We start from the raw sequence: 27,078 nt of genomic DNA on the forward strand, positions 1-27,078 counted from the left end.
AAAAATAGTGCTCACTGTCTGCCAAAGAACATGGTAAGCACTGGAAAAATGATGTTGTGAAGACACAGCCACCACTGTCTTTACACCACTTACACTAGGGGAATGTGAATGAGAAAATGGCCATGACACAGTTTGGAAGTAAACAGTGCTAAGGGAAAATATTTCCTAGTTAATTATGTTCAAGTATATACCATTTATTTAACATCGAAATTCCTTTTTTATTGAACTGATTTTTATATTGATTAAAATTTGTGACAATAATTTACATATATCTTTGTTACTTGAAATCACATTCCAAAGTCTTACCTGGATGACATGTAAGAGCTGATATATAGAGCAGAACCGGAGTGGTTTATTTTTCCCCCAAAATTTGGTTTAGACAGCTACTATAAATGTGATCGTCTCTAATGTTAATAAAATCAAGATATACTAAACCATGTTAAATATTAATCATGACATCTAGATCCCTCACATTTTCTTTTTTTCTGAGACAGGGTCTTGCTCTGTCGCCCAGGCTGAAATGCAGTGGCGTGATCACAGTTCACTGCAGCCTTGACCTCTTGGGCTCATGTGATCCTCCTGTCTCAGCCTCCCAGGTACAGGTGTGCACCACTACACCTGGCTAATTTAAAAAACTTTTTGTGGAGATGGCGTCTCACTCTGTTGCCCAGGATGGTCCTGAACAGCTGGACTCAAGCAGTCCTCCTGCCTTGGTCTCCCAAAGTGCTGGGATTACAGGCATGAGTCACTGTGCTCAGCCCCCTCACATTTTCATAATGAGAGAAATACATAATAAGGTAAGTAAAGCTTTCCTGAAAAATAGCATACACTATTATTTCATAAATCATAATGCTGTTTTCAAAATGTAGCTTTACTTACTTTATGTAGCCTACTAGATATAATCCAGCTAAACTATCTACTAAACCAGATGATTTCAGAAAAGTACACACTACTAACTGAATTATAAGCAAAACAGTAACATTTTCTCATTTTATATTCCTAAAGTTTAATTAAATCTTTTAAAAGGAAAATCCCTGAAAAATCTTCCCACTAAGTGCAACAATGTACATCATAGAAAAGTTTTATCATTCACATTTATTATTATTATTTATATATTATTTACTCATAGAAAAGAGCAATTTTATCAGCTGAAACATGGAGGTTTTAGGCTTGAAGGATTGGAGTTATTAAGTTCAATGCACAGTAAGTGACAAATATCTACGTAAGTAAATGCACTATTATCCATGAAATAACTCTTGGCCTGATAGCTCTTGAAATCAGGATTAGAAGTCAAACAAGGGATATGCGTTTTGTGCTGCAAGTACAAAAACAGGCATTAAGAGCAACAATTGTTCTTTCTAAAACAATACGCCATTAGCTAATGAAAACTGAAAGCATACTATATTTTGAGTTTTCAAACTATTAAATTTCTTCACATAAAGGGCTAAAGGTTTCCAAAGATATACATCATATGAATGGGCAATAACTACTTATTTCCTGGGAATATAGTTTATATTTAGAGGAAAGTAGAATGTTCTGACCCTAAAGTAAACCAATTTAAAAACAAGAGTTCACGGACTGATCTTGACAGGAGTTTATCTTGATGTGAACCTTAGTTAATATCTTTAATGAGCACTTGCTCTTCTTCCTTAAGTCACAACAATACTAAGACTATGCCTTTCCCATATCTTCAATGAGGTTTTCTGGTAACAGTGAAAAAAAATTCTATGTAACAGAAGATGATTCTATATATAAATCTTATTAATTGAAATATATACATATTTCACATATTTTATATATATATATGTAATGTCAAAAAGTTCATTTAAAGAAAAGCTATCCAGCAAGCAGAAGCAACTAACATGTTAATGGCCCTATTCAATTTTCTTCAGAGAAACAAAAACCAAACAAAATCTGGAAATACTTTTCATATTAAAATATTGACAAAAGAAATTAAGCTTGAAATGAAGATAACTGGAGATATGTGAGAACAGGATCTGTGAGCACAGACATTTTCTTGTTGTATCCAGTTCTTGAGCAGCTCCAGTTATTAATGAATGATTAGAGACCTAGATAAACATTTACCAGTCAAATGTTCTTTTCAAGAAACCAGTGTATAATTTCATAACAAGGCAAATTCTTCTCTGTCTCTCTCTCTCTCCCACATACCTTTAGGCAACTTTCCATATTAATAAAATACATTACGAAGGTCTTCTTTTATCAAAGGAGGGCCTATAATAATGATAGTAGATACCACAGTTTGGCTCTTTTGTTGGATCACTCTAAAATGGTGATACAGGTTTATCAAGGTAAAAGCAAAACAAAATAACAAATACCAAAAAATCCGACATTATAAAATCTCTGGCTGGAACTGCCTTCAGAACAACCAACTTTATTAATTCCTCAATCTTAAATGAAAGAATAAAAATTAAGAGGAGCTCTGTGACATAAAGGGTCGTAGCATTAGTTAGCGGCAAAACTGAAAAGAGAACCCATGTTGCAAAGTTCCCTTTTGACAGCCCTTTCTGAGAAGTATGGTATATTCCTTGTATTATGTGAAAAAGAAGGCATCCACCTGTTATGCCTAGTTTGTGTGGATAAGAATATGAGGTGTTAATAATACCACACAGCAGATCAGCTCCACCTCTTCATAGCTAGGTGTGGTCTCTGCCTCAGTAAGACTTCTCTCTTGACCAGTATATGCAGTATTCTTTCTTCCTAAAATTGTTAAATGCCACTTTGCTGGTTTTAACAATAAACACGTTAGGTTTATTAAATAATGTGACCTTCCTATAAAAGTCATGCATCAAGTTACAGTGTCTATAGTAGAAATATTTTCACCATTAAAAATACCAGAGGAAGGTAACAGGCAACCCCTTTGCTAATATAGCTTCATTAACAAAAATCCAATCTATTAAGGAATTTTCCCTAACAAAAACCTCTTCTGCAAAAGCTTTATCTAATTTCCCCACTCTCAATAAAAATGGAGAATAATTTGTCAGTGACCTCTATATAACAATATGAACACTTTAAAAGTACTATTAAAGCATTTTTTGGACAGTTTGATTTTCAATAAGGTGACATCAGAGGTTGTTTTTGGATCACTTGATAAATACCATAATAAGAATTTGTGCTTAAACTGCCTGTCTTCCTTAGCCCCATGCTACTTGGCATTTTAGTTTACCGAATATTAAAATAATGATATCTGGGTTAAACAATGCCTTCACCTGGACCAAACAAAATTCATTACAGTATAATTAGGCATATGTTCTGTTCTTTGTCTCTGGTTTCAACTTCACTTAAAAATCCTCTGCTCCATGTAATTCTATGTCCATTTGAAAATAAAAAGACGTATTCAGAGAGACTTGTACTGGAGATGTAGTCATTTGTGGCGACAAAATGAATTACAATTGGGACAGCAACACAGTGGCCAGAAATAAACTGTAAGCAGGTTCTGAGGTAAGGCATTTTTCACAATGGTCTAGATCAGGGGTATCCAATCTTTTGGCTTCTCTGGGCCACACTGGAAGAAGAAGAGTTGTTTTAGGCCACCCATAAAATACACTAACAGTAATGACAGCTGATGACCTTAAAAAATGGCAAAAAAAAATCTCATAATGTTATTTAGGAAAGTCTATGAATTTGTGTTGGGCCACATTCAAAACCATCCTGGGCCACAGGTGGGCCGTGGGCCATGGGTTGGACAAGCTTGGCCTAGATAGAGGTGGGGAGGGTACAGATTTAGCTAGGACTCATTAAAGCATCAAGTTTCTTTGATTTTCATTGAAATTAAATCATTCAATATGGTGATAATGGTTACTTCATAATGATCAGAAGACCTGATTGGCTGTTCATCACATAATAGGAATTACTGGGATGCATTCCTTGTATACAGTCAGTTACATATGTCTTTGATAAATAATAATGTGGAAATATTAATGTTACTTAATAATGTGGTTTAGATTTGAAGATAATCTTGAGCTAGGAGTCTTCAGATAGGAGGTAGGGATAGAGGGAACACCAAAGAGGTTTCTTTCTTCTTGCCTGGAGACAAACAGAATCGCTCTGCTATTCATTCCAGCAATTTATAACAGTGTGCATAGAATTTAACTGTCATAGAGAAGTGTAAGTGGAAAATGGTACTCTAACTTACCAACAGTGTAGAAAACACCTCACCCTTCAGACATGTTAGTCCAATGACTAGTACTTAGAAGTAGAAAAACTTATGAACAACAGAACTTATATATAATCAAAATAGTTTTAAAATGTCAAGCTAACTAACATAAAAGATAACACCAATCTATTTTCAGAATCTCAGAATAGTTTTCACTGAGTGAGTTAGGACATTTGGTTTAGAATAGCATTTGCTTTAAGTATTATGTTTGGGTTGATATCTTAAACATGAATGAATGAATTTTGTCCCTGTCTTTATAAGAAAACCTCAAGTAACTATTAACAGCTATTTCTTAAACTATAGAAAGAAAAACAGAATCGGGGAAGTCTATCAAACCTGCTTTAAATCCTCTATTATGGGCCCAGTGAATATGAGGCACCCCCTGCTGAGTGACTGGGTAATAGCTTTTATTCTCTGTTCTGCTCAGAAGGCAGTTTATTTTGCACTAAGAAAAACTATTATAGGATTTTATCTGTGACGTTAGGTTAAACTAAAGCTACCAGATAGATTAATGTCAAACTAGATTGTATTTCAAAGTCAATAAGGGGGACAGACTCAGTCCTTCACTTCTTTTCTGTTTTACTTTTAGGAATTATAACTAGCTTTTCACTCAATACAAATCATTCCATTTAAAAAATTTTAAAAACTTTCTAAAAATTATGTTAAAACTAATGTTTAACAAAAGTCTAAGGCCCAACAGAAACTAAATTAAGTACTGAACTGTAAACAAGTCAATTTACTACTTTAACCAAGAAAGAATCACTAAAACAATGAAATGTTTGGCTCCATCTCAGTAGCAGCAGTAGTGGTGATCACTGGAACCACTACCATCAACATCGTCATTATCATCATCACCCTTATCATACCACAGCACCTACATAACATCAGTTTCTAAGACTGTTTTACATGTTTATCTCACATTTCTCATAGCAGCTAGTTTTATAGAACATGTTCCTTAAGTGGGTGTTCTTGGTATTTTGGATTAAAATGAACAATGGCTGGCTATTCAGGCTGTCTAAATTAGGCTACAGCAAAGATAAGAAAATTCCCCAGAGAAAATACTAGATGTGAAACATGGGTGACAAATAAAGTTTACACAAAGCACTGCATCATTTTCATCAAAAGAATCAGGTTCTGACACCATCTGTGTGACCTTGGACAAGTCACTTAACCTCCTTGGGCCTAGGCTTCTTTATAATAAGATGGAGAATAGTAACAGCATCTACCTCTCATGACTGTTAACAGGATTAAAGACAAATTAAAGTAGGGCTTGACACATAGTAAGCCCATAATAAATTGATTTATTGATTATTATAATTACTATTTTTAAAGAATACACACACACATACACAGATAAACAGAATTAGTGGTTGTGTGAGCTACCATAATCATATTCTTGTTCTTTTTAACCTATGGCACTGGAATATACTAAATGCAGAGTACTGGTCTACTTGAAAACTTTTTTTTTTAAGTCACTGGGTTTCAAGATACTGAAAGTATGCCATGATGTTCTTTATTGCTGAATTTCAATAAAATCAATCAACTCTTTCCAAATAATCTGAAAGCAAACAAACACAGCATGCTACATGGTTTATTTTAGGAGAAATTATCACTCTATATTTCTTCACAATCAAATAAGACAATCACTGTAGCTATTAATGGTAATGTTTGGGGTTTTCAGTTTGCAAAACACTTTCAGTGCAATGGTGAGAAAGCTCCTCCTATCTCTTGCTTTTTCTTACTTTCAATTCTCCACATGAAGAGCCACAGTTTTCACTGTACTTGGGAAGACCAAAGGGGAGGCACCCACAAGTAGCAGCACCAGTACTATTACTTTTGTTCACTGTCTTACAAGTAGTTAGAAGCAGCAAAGAGAAATGAAGGTCTTTTTTTTCTAAACAAATGCACAGGAAACCGAATGAAATGTTTCACAATTTAACCACTTAATGTGGTTAAATTTCATTAGTATAAACACTGCTTGATTACTGTCATTTAATCTTTAAGGTGCTGACAGGGTTCTATAGAGAATTCCAAACTTACTGACAAAGGAAGAGTTGCTCCCAAGATCTCTCCCAGTCTTTGATGAAGCAATTGCCACAGAACTATGCTTTTCTAATAGAGGATTCTCTCATATGAAATCTTCATTTTGCAAATCAGAAATATAAAATTTTGACAGAGCAATGAAGGAGGTCAAGTCAACAATAAGAATGTTTCTTTCACCTTCAAGAATCAAGAACTAAATACAGAATCACAGATTTGTGAGCCCTGAAGGAACTGGGCTTCAAAGGCGTTTAATAAACTGCAAATAATCATAATAGTAACAACAATACAAAGAAAAAGAAGGTATTTTTCAAGACTCAGTCATCTAAATAATGTTATCGAAGACAAGCAAATGAAAGAGTATGTCAAATATAACTGCATAGAATTTGGAAGTCCATTTGATTCATACCCATTTCTCAAAGAAAATAATTTATGGTTTTATAAACTGTTATTTGGTCTTAGTTTATTCTTTATGCACTAATGGTGCAATATATCTTTGCCAGTAAAACACATCTCATAAATATAACAGGAGCCGTGAAACCTTAAAGGTTTATATCAGCCCCATATAGAAAATCGCTTGCTATTTAGGACCCTTTGTTTCCAGGGATGAACCTATCTTTGTCCCCTATACAGATGTGACTTCTGTTCTCACTATCATAAATAAGGCCAAATCCAATGTCATGGAAACTGGCCCCCCATTTTTATCAAATGTTTCATTCATTAAGTGTCACCGATCACTGTTGAGTGGCAGTTATTTCTTGGCACTGAGGAGCTTATATTATGCAATAAAAAAAAAATTCACCTCTAATCCTCTGGGGCATGAGCCTAAGATCTTTGTGTAATGAAACAGATTGCAACATGGAACTCCATATTGCCTTTAAAAATATGAGCTTTTAGAAGAAAAATGTCTGTGGAAGAAATTAAATTAAGAAGGATGAGAAGACAGTTATAAAAAGAAAGGGCAGAAAAGACGGTAATTTACCACTGAAGAAAATGCTGGGAGATAAACATCTGCAATAGAGTTCAAACCACAGCCCCAGTCACCACGGATGGCAATTGTGAATGACTTCAGAAATGGACCCTATGATGTCAGTTCCTGGCTTGCTTGGAACTTTGCCAAGCACCCTTTGATCTGATTTTATCTCAGGCCTTATTCCACAAAGGCCCAAATCACCAGTAGCCTTGTAACTGCCCTACCTGTCTGGGTGTTACTTCCATATATGCTCATTCCGGCTCAAATATTGTATGACAATCATTATTAGAAGGTTCTACGAAATAGGCAATCTCCTTTCTGTACAAATTAGAAACTTCATTGACAATAAAAACACTTCGTAAAAATGGACAGTTCCCTACCTTGAACACCTCAAGCTGCTGATTAATTGTCTCCGTTTCCATGCCAACAGGACCTTGTGACTCTTCATGTTCTTCGGCTTTCTGGAGCAGAATAGAGAATTCTTTCAATTTGCTGTAAAATTCTTCAAGACGCTTAATTGTCCCTTCAACCTGCTCTTCTCTGGCTTGGGCTCGGTCCAGTAACTTGTTGCATTGTTTGCTTAAGGCCTCCAAGTCCCTTTTGATTCCAACAAGGTCAGGAGAGGTTTCTTCTGTGGCTAACATCATCTTGCAGGTTTTATTGGCATTGTCGTTGCTTGCTATGAGGGCTTCTAGTTTCTTTAGAAAGGCTTTTATAGTTTCCTTTTGCTTTTGCAATGTTTCTGCATCTCTCCCCACTGGAGCCATGCTATCCAGTTCATCATCAAACTCTGCAAACTGAGAAAACATTTCTCGAATGGTATTCTGGAAATGCCCAATGCCCTGAAGCTTGGTTTCTAAGAAAGAACACTTTTCATCAACCTGCTGACTTAGTGCACTATGCTCTTGAGCTATGGTTTCCGCTTGTAATAAAACATCAGAGGTTCCCTTTGAGTCTGAGGCCTCTACCACAAGGTCCTGTGCAAGTCTTTTAGCCAAATCTACCTGATGCTTCAAGGCCTGAAGTGATTTCTGCTGAGTCTGCAACATGGTCAGGTATTTGTTACTGTAAGCCTGGGGTCCCAGGGAATCATGGATATCTAGCTGCTCCTTTGCACAGTGAAGCTGCCTTTTAGATTCTTTGGAAACTTCTTGAAATTCTTTAAACTTCTGAGCCATGTTCTCTAGAGAGAATTTCTTACTGTGAAGTTGTTCAGTGACCATGTCCACCTTCTGGATCAGTGACTTATTCTCATCTGTAACAACTTCTTTATCTATCTCACAGACACTGAGCAAGCTATTGGCTGTGTTGTTCAGTAATTCTACCATACCAAAGTGTTGGTCCATTTCCTTCTGCAGAGACTTTAACTTGGCAATAGAATTCTCTCCTTCAGCAGGATCCAAGCAAAATTTTATTTCCTCCAGGTTGTTTTGGCATTTGTCTATCCATGGCCGGAGAGTCTCTACTTGCTCTTTATACTTAAGGGCTTTTTCCAATGAATCTTTTAACTTGTGTTCTCTTTCTTTCACCTGCTTATTAAATGTATCCCAACTGGTTTTAATTGTATTAAGCTGTAACTGTAAGGCTGCCTTCTCAGACCCTTGTGTTTTTAATAACAGATTTTCACCTTCTGCAATGGTTTTTTCATAAATATGAGACTGAGCAGTCAAAGTTTTACTAAAGCCTTTATGATCTTTAATTAATGACTCCAAGACATTGAGTTTGGCGGATATTGGATGAGACTTGTTTTGCTCTTCTTTCTTTGTATCTAGCCAAGCCTGAAAATCTCTAGACATTTGCTGAAATTGATGAGAGCTTGCACAGGCTGACTGAAGGTGCTGGACATGACTCTCTAGAAATAAAATTACAAGATATGTTTATTTTATATCAAAATGTTAATTTAATCTATGAAAAGCCAAAATAAAAATCTCTGAATATATAGAATTGTTGAAAAGCAAGGGCTTTTAGCATTGACTATAAGAACTACAAGTGAACTTAAGATATTGACAAAGGGGAAAAGAGGTAAGAGGTAGGCACAAGAAAATACACAATCAAGAAAAGATGCAGGAGACAGATGAGAGGGGAAAACAAAGAATAAGGAAATAAGTAAAAATGCGTCAAGGTGCAGGGAGTGGCCACGCCACACATCATCTGCTGTGCTGGTGTCTTCTCTATTCTAGTATGGAGAAGTGATGACGGCCAAGTTCTCAATTATGTTGATAAATAATCCATCTGTTATCAAATATGACTTTTTCTCATCTATGACTTTTTTTTTTTTTCTTTTTTTTTGAGGCAGAGTCTCACTCTGTCGCCCAGGCTGGTGTGTAGTGGCGCGATCTCGGCTCACTGCAAGCTCCGCCTCCTGGGTTCACGCCATTCTCCTGCCTCAGCCTCCCGAGTAGCTGGGACTACAGGCACCTGCCACCACGCCTGGCTAACTTTTTGTATTGTTAGTAGAGATGGGTTTTCACTGTGTTAGCCGGGATGGTCTCGATCTCCTGACCTTGTGATCCCCCGCCTCGGCCTCCCAAAGTGCTGGGATTACAGGCGTGAGCCACTGTGCCTGGCCATGTCTATGACTTTTACATATTATGGAGGCAACATAATGTAGCACATAAAAACTACATGAGTTTGTATCTTGGTTTAACCTCTTCAGAGTTGGAAGACCCCAGGCAAATGATTAAACCTCTAAGCCTAATTTCTACCACTGTGAATTGACAATATTAATGGTAGGTGCTGTACAGATTATAGTACATGTAAAGTTCTTAGTTTAATACCTATCACATAAAAGTGTTCATACCATTAAGAATAATAATGATAATAGCTGATATTTACTATTGTTAATATCATGTCAAACAAAGGAATAAGTCTGAAACAGTTGCTGTGATCAGTAAATCCAATCAATTAAAAAGCATAACTTGAGTATTTACTAGGTGCAAAAAACTAGAAACTTTTCAAACAGAACAAACTTAACAACAAAATGTGCCTTTCTTCATCAGGGCTTTCTGAATTCTGATAACTCACTGCTACCTCTGACAAATATCAACACATCTGCCACAGAATTATAGCCACAGTGAGAGAGGAAAATAGTGACAAATGCCTCTCTTTGACACATTTCTCTAGAAAAGTTTTCTATGACCGCATAGATAAAGTAACAGCAGATGAGAAGATGATGCCAAGCCTTTTACTAACTATTCATGTTTTTTTTCTGGCAAAATAAGACTGTCATACAGCAAAAAACATTTACATCTTTTAAAAACCAGTTTGGGGTACCTGAAATTTTAATAGGCCTTCAGGAAGTCAATTTTGCCAACAGATTATATGTGTGGAATGACCCTAATATTACATATGCCTAGGAATACAAAACTGCTCTCTGAGCTCCTATATTCATCCTCCTCTTCACTGATGTTAACAGCGGGGCAGAGTCTCTTTGGGGTCCTGGATTATTGGCAACATCTTGGAAATAAGCAATATATGACATCTATTTCTGACCAGGAAATACATGTATTAAAAGTAGACAAACCTGCTTTCTGTTCAATATCCTTAAATGATTTTAAGATGCCTTCTAGCTGCCTACTAAGTTCTGCTTTCAAGTACTCTTCTTTAACCAGTGCTGACAAATCCTCACAGAGTGCCTGGGCCACTTTTATCTGCTTCTTTTCCTGCTGTATTTCCTGCTTCATTTTTTGGGCTGTTTCCAACTGTTGGTTCATAGCGTCAGGGTGCGTGCTCACAGCCAGACTGCTGCTGAGTTTATTATCCAAGTCACTCAGTTTATCAGAAAGGCTTCTCAGCAGGCTTTGATACTGTGTGCTTTTAACAATGGCTTGGTCAATCCAGTCACATCTGTCACTCAATTGCCCTGTTAGGCTATCCCATTTTTGGGTCACAGCTGCCAGTTGCTCTTTCACAATCCCATGTAAAGAAGGGTCTTCTCCAGGTCTGCTCAGAATGCCCTGACCAGCTGCTGTGAGCTGTTCATATTGAGGTTTCCGAGTGGCGAATTCTTGCAGCAGAATCTAAGGTAACAAGGGTAAATAAACACAAGTTATCATATAATTGATTGTAGAAAACACAGATTTGGTGTCCACACAGACAGAAATGGTAATTATTTCTCTAGTTTCTGTTTTTTAGTTATTACTTTCCTACTTTTTACTTAAAGGGCAGTACAATTATCTTCAATCCAAAAAACTATGGTGCTTCACAGAGATATCCTGTCTAGACTAATCCTATCCCCTTAAAGGAAAAACCTGGACAAAATGAACAAAAATTCATGTGTGAATTTTCATATGAAAAGAGAAACACTGCTGTTAGACAAGTTCACACTGCACTCACACCAAATTTGTTTTTACCCATTCATGTTTTTGTCTTTGTAGGATTTTTGGAATACCCTATGGAATTTTATATTAAAGAAAACACACAGTGATAAAGGTGTTAGAATATATTAACTCATGATGCACTGATTTACAAAGGTTTTTGTAACATAAAATTTATTGATGTTTACAGTCTTCATTATAAAGGTTTTAGCCAACAAATCATGCTGCTCAGAATGTACAGACTCAACCTGACTCATAAAATGAATGATCCAAAAAATCTCATTCTTTTAGTATCATATTTTATCTATCTTTTATACTTTTATCTATATTTTATTTATCTGTCTATCTCTGGGAGACTACCAAGAGTAGAGGCAATTATTTCTCCCCAGATATTTACTTTTATCTTTTGTTTTTATTGTCTTTGGATTATGAACAGATATGAACTCAAACATCTGACTTTTACCAAAACTTATTTGAATTTTCAGCTTATAAAACAGCCTCCCTGCTCTAAAGCCAGTACTCATACATTAAAAAAACTAACTGAAACCACCACTGAGCTTCTGCTATTACACCTGACTATAAAAACATTAAACATTAAAAAATAAAACTCTTTTTTTGGATTTTTTTCCCTTGTGGATTTATCTGCTTTGTAACTAGACTCATCTAACTAAGACCCTGTGTTTCAGGGTTCCCTCTCTGCTTCCCTTATTCTTTGTCCTCTTCTTGTTCTCTCTGTCCCCCATCAGAACTCAACTGGATGAGTTTTACAAGTTTCATTATCTACTACCATAATCAAAATAAATAAAACCTCAAAGGAGTAATTTCTAAACAGTAAAAACTATATACTAGCCTCTCATAAAGATATTACTTAATTGCATTAATACTTCAAAGAAGGCCCTTTTAACAGGATCCGTACCACCCACAATATGACTGAAATAATCAGGAGACTTGGCCCATTCATGGGCTTCAAGGAGGCCTCTAAGATGCCTCATAGCTTTAGTTCTCTGGGGGATTCCCACTAATATCAGGACAGTATATTATGGGCATCTGAAACATTACACATATACTTCAAAGCAGTTAAATAAAACACCTACTGACCAAAGTTAATATATTTATAATGAAAACATTGGTCTCAGTAACTCAAATTGCTGTGCACGACAGACAGGTTATTAGGTAATACTCACCTGCACCTGCTGCCTTTGCGTGTTTAGCATATTTGGGTCAATTGACAAGGGCCCAAGAACACTGACCATAAGTTCTTTTTCCACAAGCCACTGTTTCAACTGGGCCTCTACAGTCTGGAACTGGGTTAGATTATTGGAGGATTCTTCCAGTTTTTGTTGTCTATCAATTGTTAATTGATTGAGTTCTTGCCACTTAGAATCTAAAAGAAAAAAAATGAAACTGGTGTTTGATTTTTTTTTTTTGCATTTAACATGACTATGTCTATGAGGACTGTATGATATGATTCAAAATGATATATAATGGCTATAATCCCATTTTTATGACTCTTGTTACATAGTTACTTAAAGGACTAACCTAAGATTTTATAGGTCTGATGGTTGTATGTTAACTGAAGTATAGGGAAAAAAATTGTGAATATGATTTTAGAAGATATTGTAGAATATGGAATATTCATTAAAGCAGACAGGATTCTAAGATCTCTTGTTCCTTCTATAAGTCCTATAGAGTGTGTTTATTAAACTATGACTTACTAAAACAATGAACAATAATCCTTTTAATATAAAATCTTCACTTATTCATTCTAGGCAAATTGCTCCCAAATTTGTATATCTATCCCATTATTCTTTCCCATTCAAATTACACACTAACAACCAGCTGCTGGAAAGTTCCAGTAGGAAGTCTCACCAATTAAACTCAACATTAAAAAATAAAACTCATTATATTCCTCTCAAAACTGGTGGACTTTTATGACTTTTAGATTTCTTTCAAAGGTTATCTCTTCTCCCATGTCATAAAGATGCAATAATTCAGAAAATCCTTTAATGAGCTTCCTAACTCTATTATATCCTTGATCATAAAACCTTAAAGCCCTCCTTTACATTCTCAATGCCATAACTCCATTTTGGCCTTCATCATATTTTTTTTAATTATTTTTATTTTTTAAATTGATATATAATAGAAATGTATTTTTAGAGTGCATGTGATAATTTAACACAATCCATCCAGGTGATGAGCTAACAGCATCATGTTTTCCTAGACCAGTAGTTCACACACTTGAGCTGCATTAAGAATCACCTGGAGGCATCTTTAACACAGATTTCCAGGCTCTGCCTTGAGTTTTTGATTCAGTAGGTCTGGAGTAGTATCTGAAATTCTGCATTTCTAAAAAATTCCCAGGTGATGCTGTTGCTGCTGATCCCAGGAGCACATTGGAGAACTAATGACCTAGTCTAGCAGTCTTCTAACTAGTATCCCTGCTATTAGTGTTTCTCAGCTGCAAGCCACTTGTTTCTAATACAATTTCCCTAAAAAGTGTCACTTTTAAAACTGTCACTTCCCTGCTCAAACCCTTCAACAACTAACTCCTCGTTACCTAGACAATAAAATCTGAAGACCTTTGCCTGACATTTGAGGCCTCCCACAATCTCTGAAGGTTTGTACTCTGAGATGATCCTCTAATCTAGCCCTGATGATTTCACCCTTGTAATCCAAACAGGCTTCTGCTCACACAGGTCCTATGCCTGAGATTCTATACCTCCTCCCCATACATCCCAACCCTATCCTTCCTTTACATTCCATTGGATTTACCCTCTGCTAGGAAGCCTTTTCTGTTCTCTCCATCCTCAAGACAGTATGCTCCCTGTAGTCAAGGGTTACTAATCAGAGCACTTCTTCCAGCACTTCAACATAGTCACTCAATAAATATTCACTGATGGTGTGATCAGTTGATTTGAGAGAGTTTTCATTTAGCATAACACACTAAAGGAATGACTTTAATAGAATACAATCACTGAAACCTTATCTAATAACATCATTCCATATGACATTTTCTGGTCAAACACAATCTCACAACAAAATAATGCCATTAAAACAATAAATCAGGAAGGAAAAATATAAAAGCTCATCAAGAAGGTTTTCTGAACTACATATTCCTCATTCCCATTCCTATTCTAAAATAGTTTTTTTTACATGATATTACTTGGGTTTGCTAATACTCTCCCCAAGTAATTCTGAGATCCTAGAAGACAGCCACTGAATTAGGGGCAAATTAATTACAACTTGATAGGAATCTCTAAAGTTGGATTAAATATATCTCTGAACATGAAGATCCCTTAGGGTAACCTTTTTCAAACTAAAATATACTTAGAGATTTCTACATTTATCATAGCACACCTGACTCTAAAGGAAGGACAGTATTTAGTAATGGAACAATTGAGGTAAAATAATTATTACAATCATAGTATGTACTTACATAGCACTTAATATGTGCCAGGTACTATTTGTTTGAGGCATATTCAACTTAACTTATTGGGTTCTCCAAATGAAACTACGAAGTGGGGAAAATTATTACCGTTCTCTTATACTCATTTTCTTTTTTTTCTACCCCCTTTACACTCATTTTCTACATCATTATAGTAATAAAAATTGGTAAGACAATAGGGCTTATAAAGAAAATTCTGTACCTCTGAGGAGCAGTGTATGCTCCTCTGTTTATACAAGGACAGAATGTGGGTAGGAGGATAATTTTGGATAAAAAATTGATTGGGGAAGAGCAGAAGAGCAAAAAGCACGGAGCAGGAGGGGTCCCAGAAGTAACTGCACGAAGGAGAAGGGAGCACACCTTTTCCAGATGAATGAAAGAAATATTTAAAATATAATACAGCTTGGAAATATATAAAGCATAATAAAGCACCAACAGCTAGTAAAAAGTAAAGAAACATTAATGAAAACAGGTACTCAATGCACAGCACTTCATTAACTAGTATCTACATTCTTCATAAAAATAAATTTAATTACTGTGTTTATCGTAAAAAACATAAGATATGCCAATTTTCTGCACACTATAATTTGAAATGACATTTTATGCACAAAATAGATTCTGAAACATTAAAGCAAATCCAAAAATAAGTGACTCTGTTGAATGTTTTCTGATAAAGATTATGATTAACATGAAAAATGATTGCACTTTTCTTCACAGGCGTTCATCTAAGTAATGCAACATACCTATTTCTGTCAACATCTGTTTCCATCTGGGGGCCTCAGGAGTATCTGGGTTCTCCTCCAACAGCTCTGTCAACTTGTCTTTCAACTCCTGTACTTTGTTTACATTCTGCTTCAGTTCTGCCTCAAATGACTAACAAAGGAAAAATAATAATAAACTATGCGAACAGCAAAAGACAAAAATATAATAATGATAGAGGATTTTTTTTCTCTAGAATGACCAAAAGAGGAAAAAATCTACTGTTAAATGCTGTGGTGGGTGAGGGCCTGGATTTTGCAATTAATTATTTTCCTTTCCTCTTCTTAGCTCGTGTTCAACTGTGTGATAAAGGAATCCCCACAGAGGAACACTAGGACTATGGAGATAATGACTCTTGTCCCCATTAGTGAGAAAGAATTTCATATTTTCAAACAAGCCACTCTGGAATAAAGAAAGATGACATCAGTAAATTTTAATAAGTAAGAAAATCAGTCTTAATAAAGGCTGCCAGAAGTGGAGAATCTACACGTGAATAAGCACTTTTTTTGGGCAACACATTATAGAATTCAAATATAGGTTGTTAATTTGTAGAAATTTTGCCATCATTGCCACCATTATATAAAGCCATTTTCCCAACCTTGGCAGCTGTAGAAAGAAATACTATCTATTAAATAAAAGGAAGGCATTAGCACCCTATTTTTATACGACAGAGAATAGATCTCTCATACATTTAGCCCTTAAATAAATCTTTTCTAATAGCTGACTGGTTAACATCCCAGGCTTACACTGATTTAAAGGTGGCAAAGTGGCTTACACCAAACAGTTTGCTAATCTATAACGTGGCTGTGCCCAAAATTTTTAAAAAAGTAACTATTATTATCAATCTCTACAGAAAGGCACATTAAACAAAACTGTCAAATTATGTGCTAAAGTTTATAGAGCTAGAAAACAGAACAGAGCTTCTGACTACCAGAGCTCCGTTCCAACTGCTAATCCATTCTCTTTCATGTCTTCCATAGGTGCACCCACAGAATATACCTTATTCTGCTCAACTTGAGTCTTCACAGCTTCAGTATCTGTAGGTGCAGGTGTCTGATGCCATTTCGTTGCAGTTTTGTTCATTTTCTGTAACCACTGCATCATTGCACTTGATTCTTCCTGAGCCTTTTGCAATTTGGAGAGTTTAGTGTTCAGTTCTGCTATTTTGTCCTTGAGTAAGAGGCCAAGATCTTCATAATCATGACTTATGTCAGTCATGTCCTTTTTAATGGATGTTAAACCTAGGAGTAAGAAAAACAACTATATTGACATATTTTCAGGACATTCGGAACAGAAGTCTAGAAATAAAAGGTTTTTTTACATGATATTTTATAACGTCTAGTTTGTCACTATTAAGCCTAGTATGATAAAGTCATAAATGTTTTAGAAATAAAAGGTTGGATCATCTTATAATGCTATTTGATCACAAATAATTCAAGAAAATTGCATAATACAAGTAAAATAAAAAAGATATTTTAAATGTAATAAAAAACACAAACCACAAAATGTTACTTAGCAATATCTCAAACACCAAACTCAATAAATCAAGTCAAATAATGTTATCCCAAGTGACAAAATATCTCAAATTAACCAAAAAGCAAGGAACAAAACCAAGAGTCAAATTGAACAACTTGATTTTATTCATTTCAGATACACAAAACTGCATAAAATGTTATATAAATATAGTATCTATGGAGATTGTGACTATTAGATCAAATACCATTGTAATTCAGGCTTGAAATTTCAATATAACTACTGTTTGCCTCTAAGATTTTCTCTCATTAAGAAAACACCAAATTACATTAATCAATAACAAATTAAAATTAATATTCACCTTTATTTGCCCAAAATTCCTCAGTATTTGTGGCTGTTCCTTCACCATTTAATATTGCTCCACCTGCAAAAATATTAACATTAAAATAATCACAGAGTTTCATAGCATTTCTATACATTAACAGTAGATGGCATTAAATCAAACCCCATCAACAGTAATCACTTTAAAATGTTACTGCTATTTGAAAACATAAAATACTGACTCAACTTCAAAATCAAATGAATGTCTAAAATTTAAATATCAAACAATATCCTCTCTTCTATGTAAAATTTATTCTTAAAGTATTGTCTTAAACACTACCATTTCAGTATGTTTATATTATATAAATTAATCATTAAATATTAATTCAACAAAATTTTTGTGATGAAATCGCTTTATCATAATAAATTCCTCTATTCTAGGAAGAGTCATATTTATTAAATTGCATTTTAGAGCAATAAGTGGAAGCTTAGTTTTTTTTAAATTTGTATTTATTTTTATTTATTTTATTATATTTTAAGTTCTGGGATACATGTGCAGAATGTGCAGGTTTGTTACATAAGTATACACATGCCATGGAGGTTTGCTGTACCCATCAACCCATTATCTACATTATTTCTCCTGATGCTATCGCCCACTAGCCTGCCCACCCTCCAACAGGCCCTGGTGTGTGATGTTCCCATCCCTGTGTCCATGTGTTCTCATTGTTCAACTCCCACCTATGAGTGAGAACATGCGGTGTTTGGTTTTGTGTTCCTCTGTTAGTTTGCTGAGAATGATGGTTTCCAGCTTCATCCATATCCTGGGAAAGGACATAAACTATCATTTTTTTATGGCTGCATAGTATTCCATAATGTATATGTGCCACATTTTCTTTATCCAGTCTATCATTGATGGGCTTTGGGGTGGGTTCCAAGTCTTTGCTATTGTGAATAGTGCTGCAATAAACATAGGTGTGCATGTGTCTTTATAGCAGCATGATTTATAATCCTTTGTGTATATACCCAGTAATGGGATTGGTGGGCCAAATGTTATTTCTGGTTCTAGATCATTGAGGAACCGTCACATTGTCCTCCATAATGGCTGAATTAATTTACACTCCCACCAACAGTGTAAAAGCGTTCCTATTTCTCCACATCCTCTCCAGCACCTGTTGTTTCCTTTTTAATGATTGCCATTCTAACTAGTGTGAGATGGTACCTCACTGTGGTTTTAATTTGCATTTCTCTAATGACCAGTGATGATGAGCTTTTTTTCACGTTTGTTGACCACATAAATGTCTTCTTTTGACAAGTGTCTCTTCATATCCTTTGCCCACTTTTTGATGGTGTTGTTTTTTTCTTGTAAATTTGTTTAAGTTCCTTGTAGATTCTGGATATTAGCCCTTTGTCAAGTGGATAGGTTGCAAAATTTTTCTCCCATTCTGTTGGTTGCCTGTTCACTCTGATGATAGTTTCTTTTGCTGTGCAGAAGCTCTTTAGTTTAATTAGATCACATTTGTCAATTTTGGCTTTTGTTGCCATTGCTTTTGGTGTTTTAGTTATGAAGTCTTTGCCCATGCCTATGTCTGGAATGGTATTGCCTAGGTGTTCTTCTAGGATTTTTATGGTTTTAAGTCTTATGTTTAAGTCTTTAATCCATCTTGAGTTAGTTTTTTTATAAGGTGTAAGGAAGGGGTCCAGTTTCAGTTTTCTGCATATGGCTAGCCAGTTTTTCTAACACCACTTATTAAATAGGGAATCTTTCCCCTACTGCGTTTGTCAGGTTTGTCAAAGACAAGATGGTTGTGGATGTGTGGTGTTATTTCTGAGGCCTCTGTTCTGTTCCATTGGTCTAAATGTCTATTTTGGTACTAGTACCATGCTGTTTTGGTTACTGTAGCCTTGTAGTATAGTTTGAAGTCAACTAGCGTGACACCTCCAGTTTTGTTATTTTTGCTTAGGATTGTCTTGGCTATACGGGCTCTTTTTTGGTACCATATGAAATTTAAAGTTGTTTTTCTAATTCTGTGAAGAAAGTCACCGGTAGCTTGATGGGGATAGCATTTAATCTATAAATTACTTTGGGCAGTATAATTATTTTCACGATATTGATTCTTCCTACCCATGAGCATAGAATATTTCTCCATTTGTTTGTGTCCTCTCTTATTTCTTTGAGCAGTGGTTTGTAGTTCTCCTTAAAGAGGTCCTTCACATCCCTTGTAAGTTGGATTCCTAGGTATTTTATTCTCTTTGTAGCAATTGTGAATGGGAGCTCGCTCATGATTTGGCTGTTTGTCTATTATTGGTGTATAGGAATGCTTGTGATTTTTGCACATTGATTTTGTATCCTGAGACTTTGCTGAAGTTGTTTATCAGCTTAAGGAGATTTTGGGCTGAGACGATGGGGTTTTCTAAATATATAATCATGTCATCTGCAAACAGATGACATGATTAACTTCCTCTCTTTCTATCTGAATACCCTTTATTACTTTCTCTTGCCTGATTGCCCTGGTCAGAACTTCCAATACTATGCTGAATAGGAGTGGTGAGAGAGGGTATCCTTGTCTTGTGCCGGTTTTCAAAGGGAATGCTTCCAGCTTTTGCCCATTCAGTATGATATTGGTTGTGAGTTTGTCACAAATAGCTCTCATTGTTTTGAGATACTTTCCATCAATACCTAGTTTATTGAGAGTTTTTAGCATGAAGGGGTGTTGAATTTTATCGAAGGTTTTTTCTGCATCTATTGAGATAATCGTGGTTTTTGTCATTTTATTGTGGAGGATAAGCTTTTTGATGTGCTGCTGGATTCGGTTTGCCAGTGTTTTATTGAAGATTTTCGCATTGATGTTCATCAGGGATCTTGGTCTGAAATTTTCTGTTTTTGTTGTGTCTCTGCCAGGTTTTAGTATCAGAATGATGCTAGTCTCATAAAATGAGTTAGGAAGGAGTCCCTCTTTTTCTTTTTCTTTTTTTTTGTGACGGAGTCTTGCTCTGTCACCCAGGCTGGAGTGCAGTGGCGCGATCTCAGCTAACTGCAAGCTTCGCCTCCTAGGTTCATGCCATTCTCCCGCATCAACCACCCAAGTAGCTGGTACTACAGGCACCCGCCACCTAGTCCAACTAATTTTTGTATTTTTAGTAAAGACGGGGTTTCACCATGTTAACCAGGATGGTCTTGATCTCCTGACCTCATGATCCAACCACCTCGCCTCCCAAAGTGCCAGGATTACAGGCGTGAACCACCACACCCAGCTAAGAGTTCCTCTTTTTCTATTGTTTGGAATAGTTTCAGAAGGAATGTTACTAGCTACTCTTTGTACCTCTGGTGGAATTCAGCTATGAATCTGTCTGGTCCTGGGCTTTTTTTGGTTGGTAGGCTATTAATTACTACCTCAGTTTCAGAACTTATTGGTGTATTCAGGCATCTTCCAGATGTCAGCCGGAGCTCTCCTGTATGAGGTGTCTGTCGACCCCTGCTGGGAGGTGTCTCCCAGTCAAGAGGCACGGGGGTCAGGGACCCACTTGAGGCGGCAGTCTGTTCCTTAGCAGAGCTGGAGCGCTGTGCTGGGAGATCCGCTGCTCTCTTCAGAGCCATCAGGCAGGGACGTTTAAGTCTGCTGAAGCTGCGCCCACAGCCGCCCCTTCCCCCAGGTGCTCTGTCCCAGGGAGATGGGGGTTTTATCTGTAAGTCCCTGACTGGGGCTGCTGCCTTTTTTTCAGAGATGCATCGCCCAGAGAGGAGGAATCTAGAGAGGCAGTCTGGCTACAGCGGCTTTATTGAGCTGTGGTGGGCTCTGCACAGTTCGAACCTCCCTGGCAGTTTGTTTACACTGGGAGGGGAAAACCACCTACTCAAGCCTCAGTAATGGTGGACGCCCCTCCTCTCACCAAGCTCAAGCACTCCAGGTTGACTTCAGACGGCTGTGCTGGCAGCGAGAATTTCAAGCCAGTGGATCATAGCTTGCTGAGCTCCGTGGGGGTGGGACCTGCTGAGCTAGACCACTTGGCTCCCTGGCTTCAGCCCCCTTTCCAAGGGAGTGAGTGATTCTGTCTTGCTGGTATTCCAGGCGTTACTGCAGTATGGAAAAAAAACTCCTGCAGCTAGTTCAGTGTCTGCTCAAACGGCCACCCAGTTTTGTGCTTGAAACCCAGGGCCCTGGTGGTGTAGGCACCCAAGGGAATCTCCTGGTCTGTGAGTTGAGAAGACCGTAGGAAAAGTGTAGTATCTGGGTCAGAATGCACCATTCCTCAAGGCACAGTCCCTTACAGCTTCCCTTGGCTAGGGGAAGGAGTTTCCCACCCCCTTGCGCTTCCCAGGTGAGGCAACGCCCCACCCTGCTTCTGCTCACCCTCCGTGGGCTGCACCCACTGTCTAACCAGCCCCAGTGAGATGAGCCGAGTACCTCAGTTGGAAATGCAGAAATCAACCACCTTCTGCATTGATTTCGCTGGGAGCTGCAGACTGGAGCTGTTCCTATTCAGCCATCTTGCCAGTCACCTCTCACTTGATTGTTAAAATTATCTTAATGATAAAGGTCCTGAAGCTCAGAAGGTACTCAGTATATAAGTGTGTTGAACAATGCATATGTGACTGACAAAAGAGTATCTGCCTTACTTAAGGACTGAAAATTGTCTGGTGCAGTTAACACAGTGCTATCATGGGCTTAATGCAGGCAGAATAATTTTTTTAAATACATAAGAAGTTGAAAGTAAAAAAGAAAATAAACAAATCGATTATTAAACCCATATTACGTCAACACGAAGAGAGAGCATGGTGGTTAGGAGTACCTAGGTCTTGCTGTATAACTTACCTGATTTTAAACTCCAGCCTCATTAATTACTAGCCAGGTGACTGGGCAAACGAATCAGCCAAACTGATGGGAATAATAATACCTAACTGTGGGAACCAAACACCAACGTGGGAACCAAAGATCCATTGCTTAGCAAGTAGAAACTAGTCAGTAAGTAGCAAACTAATAGTTCACTTTTATTACATAACAATCTAGCACTGGTACTTTTTCATAATCAGAATATTAAAATATCAGTTAGACTTTCTCATACTAGTATCTATTGGCTACGTATCCAAAACACAAAGACATTTCTCAGATCAACCACATAATAACAAGTCTAAACAGAAACATTAAAACATCTGAATCTTAACTTTGTCCCTTAAAAAAAAATTAAACATGATGGGATTTCAGATGGAAGTAAAAATATCCTGTAGATGCTCAGTATTAATTCCTACCATGCTTGGTAATTACCAAGAGTCAAAAAAAAAAAAAAAAAAAAAAAAAAATCCCAAAACAACAGCAACAACAACAACAAAAAACACTTGATATTTATGGCAAATATAAAGGGGACATGAAGAGCTAAAATAAATAAAGCACAATAGAATTCCTCTTCTAAAAAAAAAAAAAAAAAAACTTGACATTTCAGGAAATCTGATTAGAAGAAAAAGGAGAAATCATCACACCATTATAATATGGGTAGTCCCTGAAATAGGATTAATAGAGTGGAATAAATGGTTGGCTGAGAAGGGCCCAGCTGGAACATCAGTATCACAATAGGGACAGCTGGGGGGCTGGTCAGACTAGATACCCTACAGAGGATACTCAGAACTCTCAGAAGAAAGATATCAGAGCTGCCTTCTGCCAATTATTTTTTTAAAAAACTTGTTACTGTATGTTTCAAACTAAAAACTATAACCATAACTTGCTTAAATTAATTTTAGAATCAATATTTACACATGACTCTCCCATTTTATTGAGAAAAGTGGCCTAACCATGAGTTAGATTGTGATACAAATATGCTGGCTCACATACTGCATAATTGTTTACTTTGGGAATGATGTACAGAATGAAATACACAGGAATAAAATAAGAGAGTGTCCACTGTATAGAAAAGGGCCAATTTCCTTCCCTCACTTCTTTCCCAGCTGCCCAGACTCATTTCTTTATCAAATATTACAATTAAATATTTTAAATAGAATTTCAATATATCCATCTAATTAAGGTAAAAAGCAAACAAATTTGAATATGATCTGTTCCCTTCCCCACTATAACATTCCTTATTCTTACATATTAATTTAGCTACATTTTAAATACAGTCTAATAAAATAAAACATAAGAAGGATTTGAAATTTGATTAGTACAGATACATTCCCAACACAGTGTGCTTATAGATGCCATGTTTCTTGCCACTTTCACTTTGTATTTCTGAGGTTATTTTATGCATTAATTTAAAAATAACATACACAAAATTGACATGAGTAAACTCAATGCTTACAGTTTTTGCCATAAATGTAAATAAAGCTCATACCTGATTTAACTGCTGCTATTGCCTTTGCAGGGGTGGTCACAGCACTTATTAAGTTACATAGTGAGATCCCACTGTTGTTTACTTTCTGAATCTCTGGTGTTTTTAAACTCCACTTTTCTTGTAATTTCTTGAGATATAAAAACACATTATTTTTCCATCTTAATATTTTCAAAGTTGCACATTATAATTCAATTTCTTAAACATATCTCAAAGTAGTAATAATTGTAGACCCTGATTTGTGAGGGAGTCAATGAAAGAAAAAGGCACTTATTTGTTCCCACAGCCCAGGTGACTGTTAACTCAGTTAACGGTGGGGTATGTATGGCCCATTCTGCCTTCAAAGGTTTCGTAAGTGGCAAGTAAAATCCTAGCCACAGCGGGAGTCAGGCTATTCTTGGCTGCTATGGGTTCCAAAATAACTGTCAACTGTAAGTCTGTAATACTGTACTAGGTAACAGACCAGTTACAAGATAAAAGGTACTAGGAACAATAAAAATAAATAGGAATTCAGAATTTCATTTTACAGTGTATTTTAATCCTACAAATTTCAATAGCTTTTAAAAACACACACACATCCACAAATTTGGAGTGGAAAAAAAAAAAAAAAATGCCATACTGGTCACAGGTGTTATGCCTTGAGGCAGATGACAAAAGACTTGTGCACTATTTATGCAGGAGATTCAAATAACTTCTCTTTCCGAATACTCGTTGTAGTGATATATACAAGCTAGAGTAAAATGCTAAGTGAAGAAGATGTTTTACTTAATATTATGAGAAATGGTATAAAAATTACTGAAACTAAGTAGAGATTTGGTAGGAAAGGAAACTTGATTACTACAATAGTCAGCAACTCATTAATATATTTTTTTAAAAAGCAAATCAACGGAAAAGTTTATGTCCTTTTCCAAAAGAATTAGTTAAGCCCCACGCCATGATTTCCAAAGGTCAACAAAATATACAGTACATATATGAGGATCAAACTTAGACGATATTAGATCAAAGAAAACTACCATTAGTCTTTTAATCTTTCATTACTGGCACAAATGAAAATTTAGTATTAGATAACAATGATTCACCTTAGTATCTTCCAAAGATTTTCCTAAATCCTCTGCACCAAAAGAAGGCTGCACAATGGGAACTTTTTTTGTTGTTTCTTTTATCCATGACTTCAATGATTTAACAAGAACTTGGAAAGCATCCAACTGTTCTTGACAAGAAGTTACAGCTTCTTTTCTACATAACAAAAATCATACAAGAATTTAAGTCACAGAAAGAAGAATAAAATTATTATTCTCATGACACACTTAATGTTAAGAAACCATCTTCCATGTGTACTCTAACCCTTTGATACAGGAGGAAAGGTTTCATAGGTGACAAGTGAAATCAGCTAAATCAGTAGTCCCCAGCCTTTTAGGCACCAGGGACTGGTTTTGTGGAAGACAATTTTTTCCACAGACCAGCTAGAGGGGATGGTTTGGGGATGATTAAAGCACGTTACATTTATTGTGTGCTTTATTTCTATTATTATTACACAATGTAATATATATTAAAATAATTATGCAACTCACCATAATCTAGAATCAGTGGGAGCCCTGAGCTTGTTTTCCTGAAACTAGGCAGTCCCATCTGGGGGTGATGGGAGACAGTGGCAGATTATCAGGCATTAGATTCTCATAAGGAGCATGCACCCTAGATCCCTTGCATGCAGTTCACAGTAGGGCTCGTGGTCCTATCTATGAGAGTCTAATGGCTCTAACGATCTGACAGGAGGCAGAGCTCAGGCAGCAATGCAAGTGATGGAGAGCAGCTCTAAATACAGATGAAGCTTTGGTGCCACGACTCACCTCTTACTGTGCGGCCCAGTTCATAATAGGCCATGGACCTGTAGGTACCTCAGGGGTTAGGGAACCCCTGAGCTAAATAACTATTGGTCTATTTCTCAGGCAAGGTTCATAAAGATAGGAGTATTCAAGAAATCTGTAGCCTGTATATAATAGCACTCTTTATAATGCTACATAAACTCTAAGAATACACAAACAGTTTCAACATTATTTAGATTCAATGAGCTTTGATCTGTCCACTTTATGTGATGCTGAATGCCAGCAGGCACAGAACCAGAAGGGAAAGGTTGACAATCACTGACATGAGGAAAACATAATGCCACCTAGTGGTTTCTACACTATACTACAGTCACGTTTATGGATGGATAAACTGGGGCAGGCAGTCCAGCTTAAAGTCTCCCAAAATGAGATGAAACCTAGTGACTGGAGAATGTTCATGTGTGCCTCCCCTACAGAGACTCAGGAAACTCCCTGGTGAACTGTATGGGTTGTTCTGTATGCTTGGCACCATGGAGGCAGTACACATGCCCAGCACATGAACAACCATGAGGACAGTTAACATTTGGCATGTGGATGACACGTACACATATGCAAGCGTGCAGAACACTGGCAAATACGAATGCACTGCAGCTGGATTAATTACTGATGCCTACATTATTTTAAAGTTGACCCATTTGAAAGAAGAAACGACCTAGATATCACCTAAGAAAACCAAGAACGTTTCTTCTATGCAATGTGAATTAAATACCACATGACAGGATGGAACATATAGCTCTGTGAGAAATAAAGGCAGCACTCAAACATTTCAGGTAGAGAATTCTGAAGAAATAAAGAAGAGTAGTTGGAAGAGAAATGACTTTTCTATGTTTTGAGGCTTTTCTATATAAACTTTAGCAAAATCCAATGTATATTCTAAACTAACACAAGATCAGAAACACAAAAACTCAATCACAAGGTCCTGTATAGCTTTTTAGCTCAACTTAGGTTCATTCACTTGTTTCTAATCTTGTTTTTTCACAGTTTCCTATCTCATCTACTGCTCTTTAAAAAGTAAACTATTATATTAAAAAGGCCATATTGAAACTGCACATCGTTTGTGAGTTGAGCTCACAAAGCAAAGAACCACAAGCTGTTTTTCAAGGTTATTTCTGCCTTTGCAAATGAAAATGTGATATTTGCCATAGGCTTCAGAGACTACAGCAAGTTTAGATCATTTTCAGTAATATACTACCACCATCATTTTTCTTATGTAACATTTTCCACTTTTATGTAAGAAGTATTGAATTTTCCTCCTAAATGTTAAACCAAATAATGTAATTTTAATAGCAAACAATGATCAAAATATAAAAACATTTATAAAGTAGCCCTATGCTTATTCTCAAGTTTTCAAAATTGTTTCAGTTATCTATATAAGTAAA

General features: G+C 36.4%; 1 protein-coding gene across 4 annotated transcripts in view; it reads right to left on the reverse strand.

The window, feature by feature from the left end:
• Positions 1–27,078, reverse strand: part of LOC112623776 (dystonin) — a 485,036-nt gene that overhangs the window by 85,684 nt on the left and 372,274 nt on the right. For all 4 annotated transcript variants that reach the window (XM_025384438.1, XM_025384439.1, XM_025384440.1 and 1 more), the window contains 8 exons: positions 24,896–25,052; positions 23,820–23,946; positions 17,542–17,604; positions 16,707–16,948; positions 15,692–15,821; positions 12,688–12,887; positions 10,711–11,206; positions 7,568–9,039 (listed from right to left, as the gene is read on the reverse strand). In XM_025384438.1, coding sequence (XP_025240223.1) covers positions 7,568–9,039; positions 10,711–11,206; positions 12,688–12,887; positions 15,692–15,821; positions 16,707–16,948; positions 17,542–17,604; positions 23,820–23,946; positions 24,896–25,052 — 2,887 coding nt within the window. The remainder of the gene's footprint in view (positions 1–7,567; positions 9,040–10,710; positions 11,207–12,687; positions 12,888–15,691; positions 15,822–16,706; positions 16,949–17,541; positions 17,605–23,819; positions 23,947–24,895; positions 25,053–27,078) is intronic.

This window comes from Theropithecus gelada, chromosome 4, assembly GCF_003255815.1.
Source record: "Theropithecus gelada isolate Dixy chromosome 4, Tgel_1.0, whole genome shotgun sequence".
Lineage (NCBI taxonomy): Eukaryota > Metazoa > Chordata > Mammalia > Primates > Cercopithecidae > Theropithecus > Theropithecus gelada.